The sequence below is a fragment of the Tenebrio molitor genome, chromosome 2 (assembly GCF_963966145.1).
Source record: "Tenebrio molitor chromosome 2, icTenMoli1.1, whole genome shotgun sequence".
Taxonomy (NCBI): Eukaryota; Metazoa; Arthropoda; class Insecta; order Coleoptera; family Tenebrionidae; genus Tenebrio; species Tenebrio molitor.
In genome coordinates, this window is record NC_091047.1 from 12,946,016 (window position 1) to 12,958,442 (window position 12,427).

A 12,427-nucleotide genomic window follows, 5' to 3' on the forward strand; every position below is an offset into this window, starting at 1 on the left:
ATGTAGCTGTGAAAAGATTTAATTAAGTAGGTAGGTAAAATAAATAGGTACGCCTTCGCTACAGTTCATGAACATTTCCTTCAAAGCCTTTTTATGTAAATTTGTTTTGCTTGTATTTCATTCTGCGGCTTTAAAGGATTTATAAAAACACTTTGAACGGTGTTGACAGTGTTGACACATCTTCACCAGCTTTGAGATATTCCTCTAAAAGAAATTTATATCCTGATGAATACTTTTCTCTAATTAGCGCCAATTGTTTTTTCTCACTGCATTTTTACTTAATCACTTTACACATGAATTCATCACATTATAGTGACTGAAAAAATGGCCAATTTATCAATTCAAAAATGTTTCAATGTTAGCAAAGAACTTTATGAACTTCTAGTACTGTGAGTGTCCTCTATTGTTAAATACCCACAATAACCAACTCTGAGGAAAAGAAATTTACAAAATCTACAATAAAATGCGAACAGAATTGATTGGAAAATATTACAGCAACATATTTAAATGTGAATGTTACAGATACTATAAAAACTGCATTACTACTAATAAAACTAATTTCATAATTCTTAAATGTCATTTTCAAACTTCGCGCGTAAATTTTAGGTTGGCACCGTGTAGAGTCGCCATTTATATCCGTTTCCCCAATCATCGCTCTTTTCAACCTTGCTTTCGCACGAGTTTTGGACGTGTTGTTATCGTTGTTATTGCAAACAACATATAAAATGGGTTTCCAAAATATCTGGTATTCTCACCCTCGCAAATATGGTCAGGGATCAAGATCTTGGTAAGTTTTTTAACCACTAAATATTCTTAATGTATAGGCGAAATTACTAACTAACCTAACCTAAAAAAACAACATGGTCATCTTGTAACTGATAACTTTCCGAATTATCTTTGTTGCAATTGTGCTATGTACAGAAAAATTCAGTAATCGGCATAGAAAATATTAAAGTTGCAAATGGAATATTGATTTGTTGTTTATTGATTAATTTTTCCATTTTTTTAAAAGTCTGAAAAAATGGATTATTGATTCTTGTAACGCAGCGCACAAGTAATGTTTTTATGGAGATTTAGATATATGAATAACCATAACTGAAAGAATTACTAATTTTGTTATTAGATACAATGTTTTTGTTTTTAGCCGAGCTTGTTCAAACAGGCATGGATTAATCCGTAAATATGGTTTAAATATCTGCCGGCAATGTTTTAGAGAATATGCAGCTGACATCGGCTTCAAAAAGGTAATTGTTACTGCAACTTTAAATTTGATTTCTAACAAAAAATTTTATTCCAGCTCGATTAAAAATTCCCGGAGAAAAAATATGGTACTTTTAATGTAATTTAAATTTGTTTAAAATAAACAACAAATTGTCCTAAAACTAGTTTTATTTATAAATCTACCTGTACAACAATTACAATAATTTATTCAGTCAGGTATCCTATGTGGTGATCCTCGTAATAAATGCTCTAGCAGCGTCTGAAGGTACTATTCTCTACAAGTAAACATTTAATTTGGTTATTTTGGTAACATTGTTGTCATACTTGTGCAACTGTCGTGAGCAAAGCTAACAAAGACCGTTTTGGAGGTCTGCAGTATCTTTTCCCCCTTTCTTGACAGCATAAATTTGGGAAACAATCTAACGGACTCCGACATACTTTAGGAAAGAGATCTAAAAATGGAGGTGGCGGAGGAGTACACTGCATGTAACTCATCATTAGTCTCAGCGCTGAAAAAATATAGGTAAACATAAAGGAACAACGGATTTGTTACGAGCATTTACGTTCAACGAACCGATTAACGCCAGGAATGTTATCCAGTTTTGGCTCAGCAGTCCTACAGTAGCCCACTACATCCCCGTTATGCATTTTTTCGGGGCAACATATTCTGGGCGAGCACTCCGCGTCCACAGTACACTGCTTGATTTGTAGTATTTCAGGGATACGCTCCGTCGGACAAGATCTTTCTATCAGCCCAAACAATCCTGCTGGAAATAATCAAGTGTTATGATTTAATGTGGTCGTAAAACCGAATCAGTCATATCTTGCCGGTAATGACCCAAAGTACGTCCGACTTTCACTGATCTCGAATCAAAGAAATTGCCACAGGAAGTCGATTATGCAAGTGGTAATGAAAAGTAACAGACTCATCTTGAATCACTCGTGAATAATGAAGAAAGTATTTGGAAAATTAACGATTACATAATCGACTTTCAAAGATTTAATATCCTTATCGGAATTTCACACTCATATTTTACATTGACATTTGAATTCACGATAGTTATACAACGGGGCCGTTAGATAATATCACTTTGGCCTAACATCGCCGCAGTGTTAAAATGAAAAATCCAAACAATCAACTTACGAGAATGAACAGGTTCGGGTGGAGGCGCTGGGATTCCTTTCTGACACCTACCATTGCAACAAAGCATGTTTTTGTTACCCAGCTGCGAGCATTCTTTGGTCACTTTACAAGGTGTGGCAAAAAAAGGTCTGAACCCTTGACTTACTGGACAGACGAGTTTAGGTGGCCTTTTAGTTTTCCCCACCGGTTGTGATGTAATTTTCGGCAAGTCCATCATCATCATTTTCCTTGTAATCTCATTTTCTTTGGTTGTTTGACTATCAGATATGGCATTTTGTACTAAAATTAGAAATTTCAACAGAATGGCGAAATGAACCCATAACTAAGAGAAGATCAATTTTAAACCGATCGTGAATAGGTACGAAGGATATGCATTTGACGGTAACATAGATGTTGCAATGTTGCAAGAACTTACATATTTATTTAAAACCTGATGATTAAAACATTCAAATGAACAATCAACCTTGTACTAAATTGGCGTAACAATTTCTCGCCTCGTCAGAGCGCTCTTAAAAACTCCGTATCCGAAGAGCAATTTTCGCAATCTTCCATATTTGAAAACAATGAATATTTCAGAACAAACCAAATTTTTAATGTGCAACGTTAGTTTAAGGACATTTCCACACACAACCATTATATTCTAATTAGTATTTTCTGTTGCTTTTTACTAGTTCTTGCGTACCTATAGGTATATCTATTTTTAGTACTTTTTTTTTTTAATAAAATAATTCCGAAATTCGTAAAGATAACATTATTAAGTTTGTAGTGTTTTATAGAACTGCAATTACAACATTATGTATAGACATTACGACTAACTACTATAAAAAGAAGTAAGTTCAGTAGGCGATAGGTAGGTACATATTACAACATTTGTCATAGATCAAATCTCTTAACTTAAGAAAACATTTTTTTAATCTCGTTCGAAGAAACAAATAAGTAATAGAAAATGAATTTTTGACTGAAAACACAAAGTTAAAAATCTTTGATTGTTCTATTGGTGCAGCATATTTAAAATTAAGCACCCGCAGGCGTACAATTTTTTAATATAATGTAATTAAAAAAGTTATATTAGTCATTTTTCGTCGTAAATGATCATAAATTAAAACGTAGGTAACTAGAGATATTTTCATATTTGATGGCGGAAACAAGAGACTGAGAAGTGTCACAAATTTGTATTGTCAGTGTCAAATTTCTCAAAGACGTTCGTGATTTCGACAGAAATGCAGCAAATTGGCAATAAGAAAGTTATTCATCGTCGGATTAGAGACAAAATTTGTAATCCGTTTGATTATACGAGAATAACTTTTCCTTTTGAACCACTGACAAAAATTGGTTTCCTTAGAATTTATTTTTTCAATCAATTTCGCGAAAGTTTAAATTTACCTAGACATTCCTTTTTACGGCGTTTATGACAAATTTGACACTGACAATACATTTTTGTGACATTTCTCAATCTTTTGTTTCCGCCACCAAATATGAAAATACCTCTACATATTTAAATCTGAAGAATTCGAGTCGATTTTTTTATCTCTACTGTACTTCTACTGCCGCATTAATTTATTGATACGTAGGTAATGAATTGGATTAAAAGAGAGAAGACACTAAATACCTACGATAAACTGAAAATATGCAGTTAGGAATATAAAAAAATACTTAAAAATAATAATTGTGTTGATGCAATGTGATTGGTATTGATTGAACCGTTAGTCCTTGAAATATAATTATGGTAGGTACCTACTAACCAGTTTTCAAATTTTTTTCTTGGCACAAGACACGATAGTTTACCAACAGGAAAAACGTAAAAAAATCTAATATTACAAGTTTCATATTCACCACTTGCACTTTTAACTACCTACATCTCTACAACCGATATCACATCTGCTTAGATGTAAATTGCCGCTACGAGTGTGGTTCAGTATGTGGTACTTTTGCTTTCACGGAGTGACAAAGAGCAGAAAGAGGGATAGTGGCAGCACTAAAATTGCACTGAACGATAATAATGTTCTGCTGAATTAAGTAAAAAAAATAGTTGTGTTAAATTAGATCAGTTGTAATGTATGTACAATAACAATTATTAATGTCCTAGAAAACATACACTTGTGCATGATAAAAAAGCATGACACAGCCGTCCTGAAAACCTATGCAAAGGAAGAATAAGACGTGGACGTGGGTGGAGTAGCTCAAAAGCAAGATCAAAAGATGAACTTATCTCTCCATTCGGTCATTTTATTGTTAAGCGTGTAGGTAGTGTTCTTGATATTTTCCAGACAAGTTGACACATGAAAATAATTTCTTGGAGTAAAATGCATTCAAATCGTATTACATATTGATAAAAAGGTGAAAAATAATAACTTCATAACAGTATTATGTGATTATGGCATTATAGAATACGAACATTGCAGAATTTTTCTCTATCCAGACGAAGTTGTCAGACAAGTACTAAAATGCGCCCACACGAGTTTTTAATAGGTTCAGAATTAACTGAGGTAAATATCCAAAATTCAACATATGTATTTAGAAATTTAAAAAAATACAAAAGCCATGTTCATTTGAAAAACAAAAATTAGGAAAAGTCAAAAACACTAAAATATTTTAGAAAGAATGTATAATAGGAACATAAAAAAAATCGCTCTTGACAATATCTAAGAATAATTAGAAAAACTTTTTTTTTGTCTTATTATTTATATTGTTATGATCATTAGATTATTTCATTCATTTATTCAGTTTTGTTTCTTTATTTAATTTATTCAATTTGCCTCTTAGAGTTTACTGCAAATGGTCTCCAATTTTAAATTTATTAATTGGTCAGTAAAATGTTATTAACCACCAACGAATGATTTAATCCAGAATCCTTATTTGAAAAAAAAAAATGTGAGACTTTTTCAGTATCCATCTACCGTACGATCTCGACAACTGCAATAATAAAAAATTACCAGGTTTGGTCTTTAAATGACCCTTCAAAAAGTATGTTTGGTTGCCTATGAAAACAACACAAAAGCAGTAATTTTCTTCATAAATTGTTCCAACTTGAACATTGTTATTAAGTGAAAATTGAAAATACACGTTTAACAAAATTACATTTTTATTATAATTTCTAGAAAAATATAAATACATATATATATTTAATCGTTATACATATCTACAAAAAAACAATTCTCAAACAAACATAATTTACTCCAATATTTGTAACATTCATAGATTAATTATGAATAAAATTAAAAAACATTACTAAATTGTTACATTTCATTCTGCATTCTTGAACACTAGCACACAATAAAACTTATTTACCAATTTTTAACAAATGCACTTTACTATAAGTAAACTTTATTTTACATGGTTAAAAAATATATACATATATATAAATGATACATATATAAATTAGTTATATCCTCTATGACTTGAAATTTAACTTGACCAGGAACACAACTAAATTATATAAAAATATACCTATATTAAAATCACGTCAAAAGGACTAACAAATTGTATCACAAAAATATGTATTCTTCCTTTACACATCATCCTCTTGCTTGCATTTGGGCACTGAGCACCATCAACTTTTCACCCAATTTTGCATTATGTTCCTTTAAAAACCTAATCAAATCAGCTTGCTTTTGTAAAAAGTCATATAATTTTTCTCCTCTCATAGGAGATCCTATTTCTGTAGGTTCCGGACTCATGCAAGCATTCCATTCTTCCTTTTGAACATCAGGTGGTGCTTTTTGTTTGTTAAACCTTTGTACCCTTACTAAAATCAAAAACAATGTAACAAATTTTACAAACTCTCATCCCACAACCTACTTATATAATTAATATTTATTCCAGCAATCACACAAAACTCAAAAGTTATGAAGGCACAAAGATAGGTTATGGGGGACATTGTGCCACTTTTGATACATTTTTCTGCAAAATTGTCAGGATAGAACTGCTGAGCTATTGCTTGCACACACATTATGATCGTATTCCATAGGCTCACAACATACAAAGGAAGCTGATGATGAATTTTTGTATCATTGTAAAATTCCAAGTAGCCTACTATCCTCAGGTTGTAGTGTTTCCTTCGCACTATTTGATCGATAATCTAGAGCAAGTTTGTTATTATCTACACTAAAAAAATGTATTGCTGCATTACCAATGTTACAAACCACAACCCCACATGAATATATATAATTATAAAATATTCACGACATTTACTGCTTTCGTCTGGATGTTGAACAGCAAACACTATGGCGACTATTTCTAATGCAAGGGCTGCCAGAAGGTGAACGCTGAAAGCGGGCACTGTATTTAAAGGCCGAAAGGTTCCATACGATTCTAAAATCGGTTGTAAATATTCCGCATCTGCCATATTTCCTGATTCACTGAAAAATGTTGCTCCCTGCGAGCATTGATTATTTGTAGATATGAGTCACATTTGTCAAAACAAAATGAGGTTATGTTCGTGAATACTGATAAAAAATTCACCTTACCCCAGAGTTTGTATTAAAACTTCGAGACAAACTAACCATTGTTTTTAATTTACTTTCGTCGATCATACACAAACATATTCAAGGTACAAATTTTACACAAATGTGTTACAACACTTTTCACAACAAATAGGTACTTTCTGCGTTTTATTATTGTTATTAAATTTATGTATTTGACACTAAACGATCCTGTTCCCACGCAAGCTAGACTGCATTCACGTTTTTAAGAATATTTATTTTAAAGTATGATCTTACGACATCGTATTAGTCAACTGGTTAAGATATTCCAGCGTTCTTTATCTAGGATTCCAGCTTTGAATGTACTTGCTTGAAATAATTAATGAGTGCTTATCGGCATCATTGTAAACAACATAAAAAGTGTAAAGGTTAGACTTAATAACCAAATTATTGCATTATGAAAAATTACCCACAAATATGATTTCGAATGCACAGAACCAAATCTGTAACTCCAGGTAATTTTTATTTTAAAATATGTACTCATAACTAAATTATAACAACTTAAAGTAACTTGAACCTAACGACTAAGATTTTATTTCTTGGTACTTCCAAAACTAAGATCCACCGAATTTCATAGTCATCCTCATTCATTCGTCAATAGTCGAAGAAACTGAAACATTTAAATGAAGTACAGACTAGTAGGTACAGACACTGAATAACCCAACATTTAAAAAAAGGATTTCAGTTTACTTATGGCCGTTTGCACCGAGGTTTTTTATTTTTAAACCAAGCTTAAAAACAATTGTTGCTACGATTTCAATAATTGTAACTAAGGTTTTAAGCTCTTCTTAATTTTAAATTACGACGGTGCAAAGGGCTATTAATAATTTTTTTGGGGTAATTAGGTATTTTTTTCTTTTTTTTCACATTTTATAAATAAGATTTGGGAATTTGAAAAATGTATAAGCCAATCACCAACTGAAAGTCTGCCCTTTGAACTAGGGCTACATCACTCGGTCGTCGGTCAATTCGTTCCAGGTAGGTACTGTTACGATTTAAATCGCCGCGCGATTGTAAATCTTCGCGATTGTCTAGAATGTTCTAGAATCCATCGCGACGGAAACGTACTCGGACTTCCGCCGAAAAATCTGCGCATCGAGGGGGTGGAAGCTATAAATCGGGGGAACCAGAGACGGAAAGAAAGATTTTTCACGACCTTTTGCCGGTGGGGAGAGTCAAGGGGACAGTGATCGAGTGAATTTGCAGGGCCGACGAGACGACGTAGTGGAGTTCACGAGGGCCGTTGGAGACGATTCGTCTAAGTACCACCGCCCACATCGCCAAGCGGATCACGGACTTCACTACGGAAGGTTCCAGACCGAACGCTTTTGCGGATCAGGATCTCGTCGGGTCCTCTCAGTCCAGATCGTCCCCGAACTCACCGGAAGGTGCCGGATCTACCCACCAGCAAGTCAGGAGCAGTGGTGACACCCCATTTTCCACAGACCGTGGCTTACCAAAGTTTCGGTTGTATAATTTGTCACTCCGTCGAACTAATTGTTCGACGTTTGTATTTAACTATTGTCAAATTTCCATTGTCACGACTCATTATTTCGACGGGTGAATAGTTTCTATCAAATTCATTTAATTTGTTTATCGCGTTTAGGATTCATATTTTGTTCGACTGTTAAAGTTGCAGTTTTGGTCATAAGGCGCGTGATTTCAATAATTTTACTAACTTAAGAAAAAATCTCCTTATCAAGTCCGTCGGGTTTTTATAGTCACGAACGATTATTATCAATCCGTGAGCGACCTCGCCAGGAATTGTGTATCGCGCTCACCGATCATTTTTTTGCGCGTGGTTCTTCACCGGTCCCTACAGAAGAAAAAAATTTAACTTCAATTTTTTTTTGGAGCGAAGAAAGACTTGGAGGACCTCTCCGCTTATGCGGGCGGCGTAGCCGAATAGCGACGTTACGTAGGATCAGTCGGCCTTCCTCCTTCGCTAAAGAAAGGAATTTTTTTTATTGTTTCGCCAGTACTCGTTTGTTGAACGTCTGGGACCCGAAGGACCCTCCGAGGAGTTAGGGTTATTTAAAATTGTACACGCCATCAGGCTAGTCAGGCTTCGTTGTTTTCTTTTTCATTTATATCATTATTTTCATTGTTGACATCTGAATTAACGATTAGTTGGAAGATTGTGTATCATTTCCCGTACTCCGGGCTGTTCTCACCAATTTTTCAGCTTCAGTCGGCGTTTCTCGTGGTTCGCATTGTAAACCGAGTCGAAGCCACGACTTGTTCGTTATACCCCTGAACATTCCGGATTTGTAACCGGTAACAGGGTTGCCCAGTTTCGGCAGCGTAATTTATAACGTAACAGTACCTACTAATTTCATTAAATTTTCAATTATATCTAGCGTACAGATAAATAGACTCCACTCCACTGATACTTAAAAATTCAGTTAACGATTATGAACAACATATTCATAAAGTCTGTAGTCCTACTGGGAAACAACAGGACCTTGAGAGAACGCTGACCGAAAGGACCTACTCGACATAAACGAGGGCAGGACCAAGGTGGAAGAAACGCCTATTGTCTCATTACGTCCGTCTAGAAAGACTATCCAACTCTCACTAATGTCCAAAGTCCGTTCCAGCAAGTTCTGATATCAGTGACAACACTGACAACGGAGTAAACTAAGGTACAATACCTATGTCGACTTCGTTAATCTTTCTAGTTTTCGGGTCTCAACTTTGTTGGGTTGAAATACTTCTTTTATAATGACGTAAAGGAAAGGCTTGAGGTTAGGAATATTGTAGCGCTACCCGGAATGCGACCACTTATTGCTCGTCTTCAGCGTAAATCCGACCATGCACCTCTTTCACGTCGGTTCTGCTCTTGTTGATGTCTTTAGACAATCGTTAAACTGTCTAGTGGGAGTAAAGCTCTTCCGGCTTTTGGTTCTGGGACGCGATGCTTCCCTGTAACACCCCAAACTTTGTGAAAATCCGCAGTTTATAATGTTAATTGAATTCTGAAGTGCCAGACGACCGCGGCACAACCCGGAAAACAATAACCCTATTGACAATGGCCGTGAAATTTGGGTGTAAAATTGAAATTTTAATCGATATCTCACGATTCTAAAAATTTACATTTGGTACATTACATACTTATACAATAAAATTTGATAATCTACCTGAATTTGCAAAAAATGGGAGTATCAGTTAAAAAAAAAAAACGATAACGACATCATTGCTCAGTAACGGAAAGTGGTGAAAGAATTAAAATTCTCGGAAAATGTTTCTCTTAAAAAAAATAGTGTTGATCAGTTCAATTTCGCTTCGAAAATCTAAACAAGAAAGAAAACATTTACATTATGACGCTCACTTTCTATTGCTACATCCATTCCACGTGTGCTTAATTCTCTCTCTCTCTCTCTCTCTCTCTCCCTGTCCTCATAGCACATTCTGCACCGTCTTTCCTCTCCTTCCGTCCAAAATACAATCACTCAGCTCTACATTCATCCATCTTACTTTTGCTCTTAGTCTTTCCAATTCTTCACTAGCATACCCGTTTCTCTGGTAGTATTTCTCTCTTTCCTTCTTTTTTTCTCTCCAGCATTCTAACATTTGAGTTAACAAAGTAATCTTTTAAATGTATGTATTTGCAAATAAGTGTACTGTAGAAGCTACTCTTTTTCCACACTCTTAAAGCAATAAAATCAATAATAGTAGTTTATTTAACGAGTTTGTTATTATTATTATTATTATTATTATTATTATTAATTTCATGCTCAACAGGAAAATCCCAATTAAAGAGCACGTATAATTCGACCTATACAAATTAAATATCCGACAAATCCAACGATTTTAACACTTCAATGCTACAGGAGAACAGATCAACAAGATCACCGACAGAGTTGGAAATATTGAGCATGTTGTTCAAAGGAGAAAATTTAAGAAAATCCGTTCTCGGAGTTGATAAATAGAATAAGTTTTTACTACGAGTAGTAATAGAATGCTTACCAACACAAAAATTAATCTGACTGAGCAGAGAACAGCAGTCAATCAAGTTATGAACGATTTTGTACAAGAACAATAAATTCATTAATTTATTGCGTTCAGATAAGGTTTTAAACGAGAAACGTTCTAATAAAATGGTCTGTGAATATCCAATAGGAGGATAGCGTCCATCCTCTCTGAAACACAAGTATTTTAAGAATCTACGCTGCAAATGTTCAATACTAGCAATGTGAACAGCATGATGAGGAAACCAAACAATCGACGCATATTCAAGTTTACTTCTGACAAATGATTGAAATAAGTATATTAATGTGGAGATATTAGAGAAATCTCTGGTATTCCTAATAATATAGCCATAGGTCTTCCAGGATTTTTTTATAACAGAGTTGATGTGGCCTGTAAAAGACAGCTTATTATCAAACAGCACTCCCAAGTCAGAAACCAATTCAGGTCTCTCCAAAACAGCACCATCAATATTATAATCAAATTCAATCTTTTGTTTTTTATTACTAAGAGTCATTACAATACATTTGGTTATATTTAACTGAAGGCTATTTCGTATGCACCAAGTGGAGATTAAATCAATATTATCCTGCAACCTGACACAATCACCAAATTCTTTAATAGACGTAAAAATCTTCATGTCATCTGCGTACAGCAAACAGGATACTGAAAGATCCTCAATTATGTCATTAATAAAAATATTGAAGAGTAGCGGTCCCAACACAGATCCTTGAGGCACACCAGAGGAGCAATCAAAAACATTAGAGTGGTGTCCATGAACACTAACAAACTGTTTACGACCACTCAGGTAAGAATACAAAAAATTTACAAAGTTAGAAGAGCAACCCAATGTCTCCAGCTTTCTGACAAGGATTTCATGGTCCAGCCTATCAAAAGCTTTTGAAAAATCAGTATATATCACATCAGTTTGGAGGCCCAGATCCATTGAATTAGCTACATACTGTGTGAAAGTACATAAATTGGATATCGTTGACCTACCTCTCACAAAGCCATGTTGTGACTCTGAGATATAACTTTTAAAATGAAAAGACAAGGTATCTGATATTATGAATTCAAATACTTTAGAAAAATTGCTGCAGATCGAAACAGGCCGATAATTTTCAATGCAACTGCGATCACCCTTCTTAAAAACCGGCACAACCCTTGCAGTTTTCCAAATTGCAGGAAACGCATTAGTCTTCAAACACAAGTTGAAAATCACTACCAAAGGAGAAACGAAAACCTCAACACATTCACGGATTAGAAATGATGGGATCATATCAGGACCAGCTGTGAATTTCAACTTAAGTTTGGATATTGCATTCAAAACATCTTGTTCGTTAACAGCATTTAAGAAGAAATTACAAGATGTACTCCATTCTTCAACAGATGACTCTATGACTGAAGCTTTTTCGCAATAAGCAGACTCAAAATAATTAGCAAAAGCTCCCGTAATCTCATCAGCGCCAGAAACTTCCGCTCCAGAAAAAGTCATATTAAGAGGAATACCAGTACCGTTCTGTTTGAATTTGACGAACTGCCAGAACTTATTAGGATCTCTCTTTATGTCAGCCTCAGCTTTAGCAACGTATTGATCATACTGCCTTTTAAT

At 34.4% G+C, this 12,427-nt stretch overlaps 3 protein-coding genes across 5 annotated transcripts; 1 reads left to right on the top strand and 2 right to left on the bottom strand.

Annotated features, from left to right (window-relative positions):
* Window positions 1–624: 624 nt before the first annotated feature.
* Window positions 625–1,382, top strand: RpS29 (ribosomal protein S29). Its single transcript, XM_069039838.1, has 3 exons — window positions 625–787; window positions 1,145–1,244; window positions 1,298–1,382. The coding sequence occupies exons 1-3, from the start codon at window positions 726–728 to the stop codon at window positions 1,304–1,306; spliced, it is 171 nt and encodes a 56-aa protein (XP_068895939.1). The 5' UTR covers window positions 625–725; the 3' UTR covers window positions 1,307–1,382.
* Window positions 1,372–4,305, bottom strand: LOC138124691 (uncharacterized). Of its 3 annotated transcripts, none has more exons than XM_069039834.1 (5): window positions 4,108–4,305; window positions 2,366–2,644; window positions 1,785–1,988; window positions 1,546–1,730; window positions 1,372–1,496 (listed from the first exon to the last, which is right to left on the bottom strand). In XM_069039834.1, the coding sequence occupies exons 1-5, from the start codon at window positions 4,190–4,192 to the stop codon at window positions 1,443–1,445; spliced, it is 807 nt and encodes a 268-aa protein (XP_068895935.1). In that variant the 5' UTR covers window positions 4,193–4,305; the 3' UTR covers window positions 1,372–1,442. The 3 variants fall into 3 exon arrangements, with proteins under 3 accessions (XP_068895935.1, XP_068895937.1, XP_068895938.1); XM_069039836.1 differs by having other exon boundaries at window positions 1,785–1,985; window positions 4,108–4,304; XM_069039837.1 differs by lacking the exon at window positions 4,108–4,305 and adding an exon at window positions 2,781–3,373.
* Window positions 4,306–5,429: 1,124 nt separating this feature from the next.
* LOC138124690 (transmembrane protein 192) lies at window positions 5,430–7,082 on the bottom strand. Its single transcript, XM_069039833.1, has 4 exons — window positions 6,832–7,082; window positions 6,495–6,740; window positions 6,164–6,443; window positions 5,430–6,110 (listed from the first exon to the last, which is right to left on the bottom strand). Exons 1-4 carry the CDS (start codon window positions 6,895–6,897, stop codon window positions 5,881–5,883), a joined length of 822 nt encoding a protein of 273 aa, XP_068895934.1. The 5' UTR covers window positions 6,898–7,082; the 3' UTR covers window positions 5,430–5,880.
* Between the last annotated feature and the right edge of the window lie 5,345 nt (window positions 7,083–12,427).

Bases quoted from the DNA above. Each gene is read 5' to 3' on its own strand.
- RpS29 (XM_069039838.1), top strand. From the start codon at position 726: ATGGGTTTCCAAAATATCTGGTATTCTCACCCTCGCAAATATGGTCAG. The intron at 788-1,144 runs GTAAGTTTTTTA...TTTTGTTTTTAG, and splicing joins GGTCAGGGATCAAGATCTTG to CCGAGCTTGTTCAAACAGGC.
- LOC138124691 (XM_069039834.1), bottom strand. From the start codon at position 4,192: ATGAAACTTGTAATATTAGATTTTTTTACGTTTTTCCTGTTGGTAAAC. The intron at 1,731-1,784 runs GTAAATGCTCGT...ATATTTTTTCAG, and splicing joins CGTTAATCGGTTCGTTGAAC to CGCTGAGACTAATGATGAGT. The intron at 1,497-1,545 runs GTATGACAACAA...GTTTACTTGTAG, and splicing joins TGCTCACGACAGTTGCACAA to AGAATAGTACCTTCAGACGC.
- LOC138124690 (XM_069039833.1), bottom strand. From the start codon at position 6,897: ATGATCGACGAAAGTAAATTAAAAACAATGGTTAGTTTGTCTCGAAGT. The intron at 6,741-6,831 runs GTAAGGTGAATT...CAATGCTCGCAG, and splicing joins GTTTTAATACAAACTCTGGG to GGAGCAACATTTTTCAGTGA. The intron at 6,444-6,494 runs GTAATGCAGCAA...AACTTGCTCTAG, and splicing joins GGTTGTGGTTTGTAACATTG to ATTATCGATCAAATAGTGCG.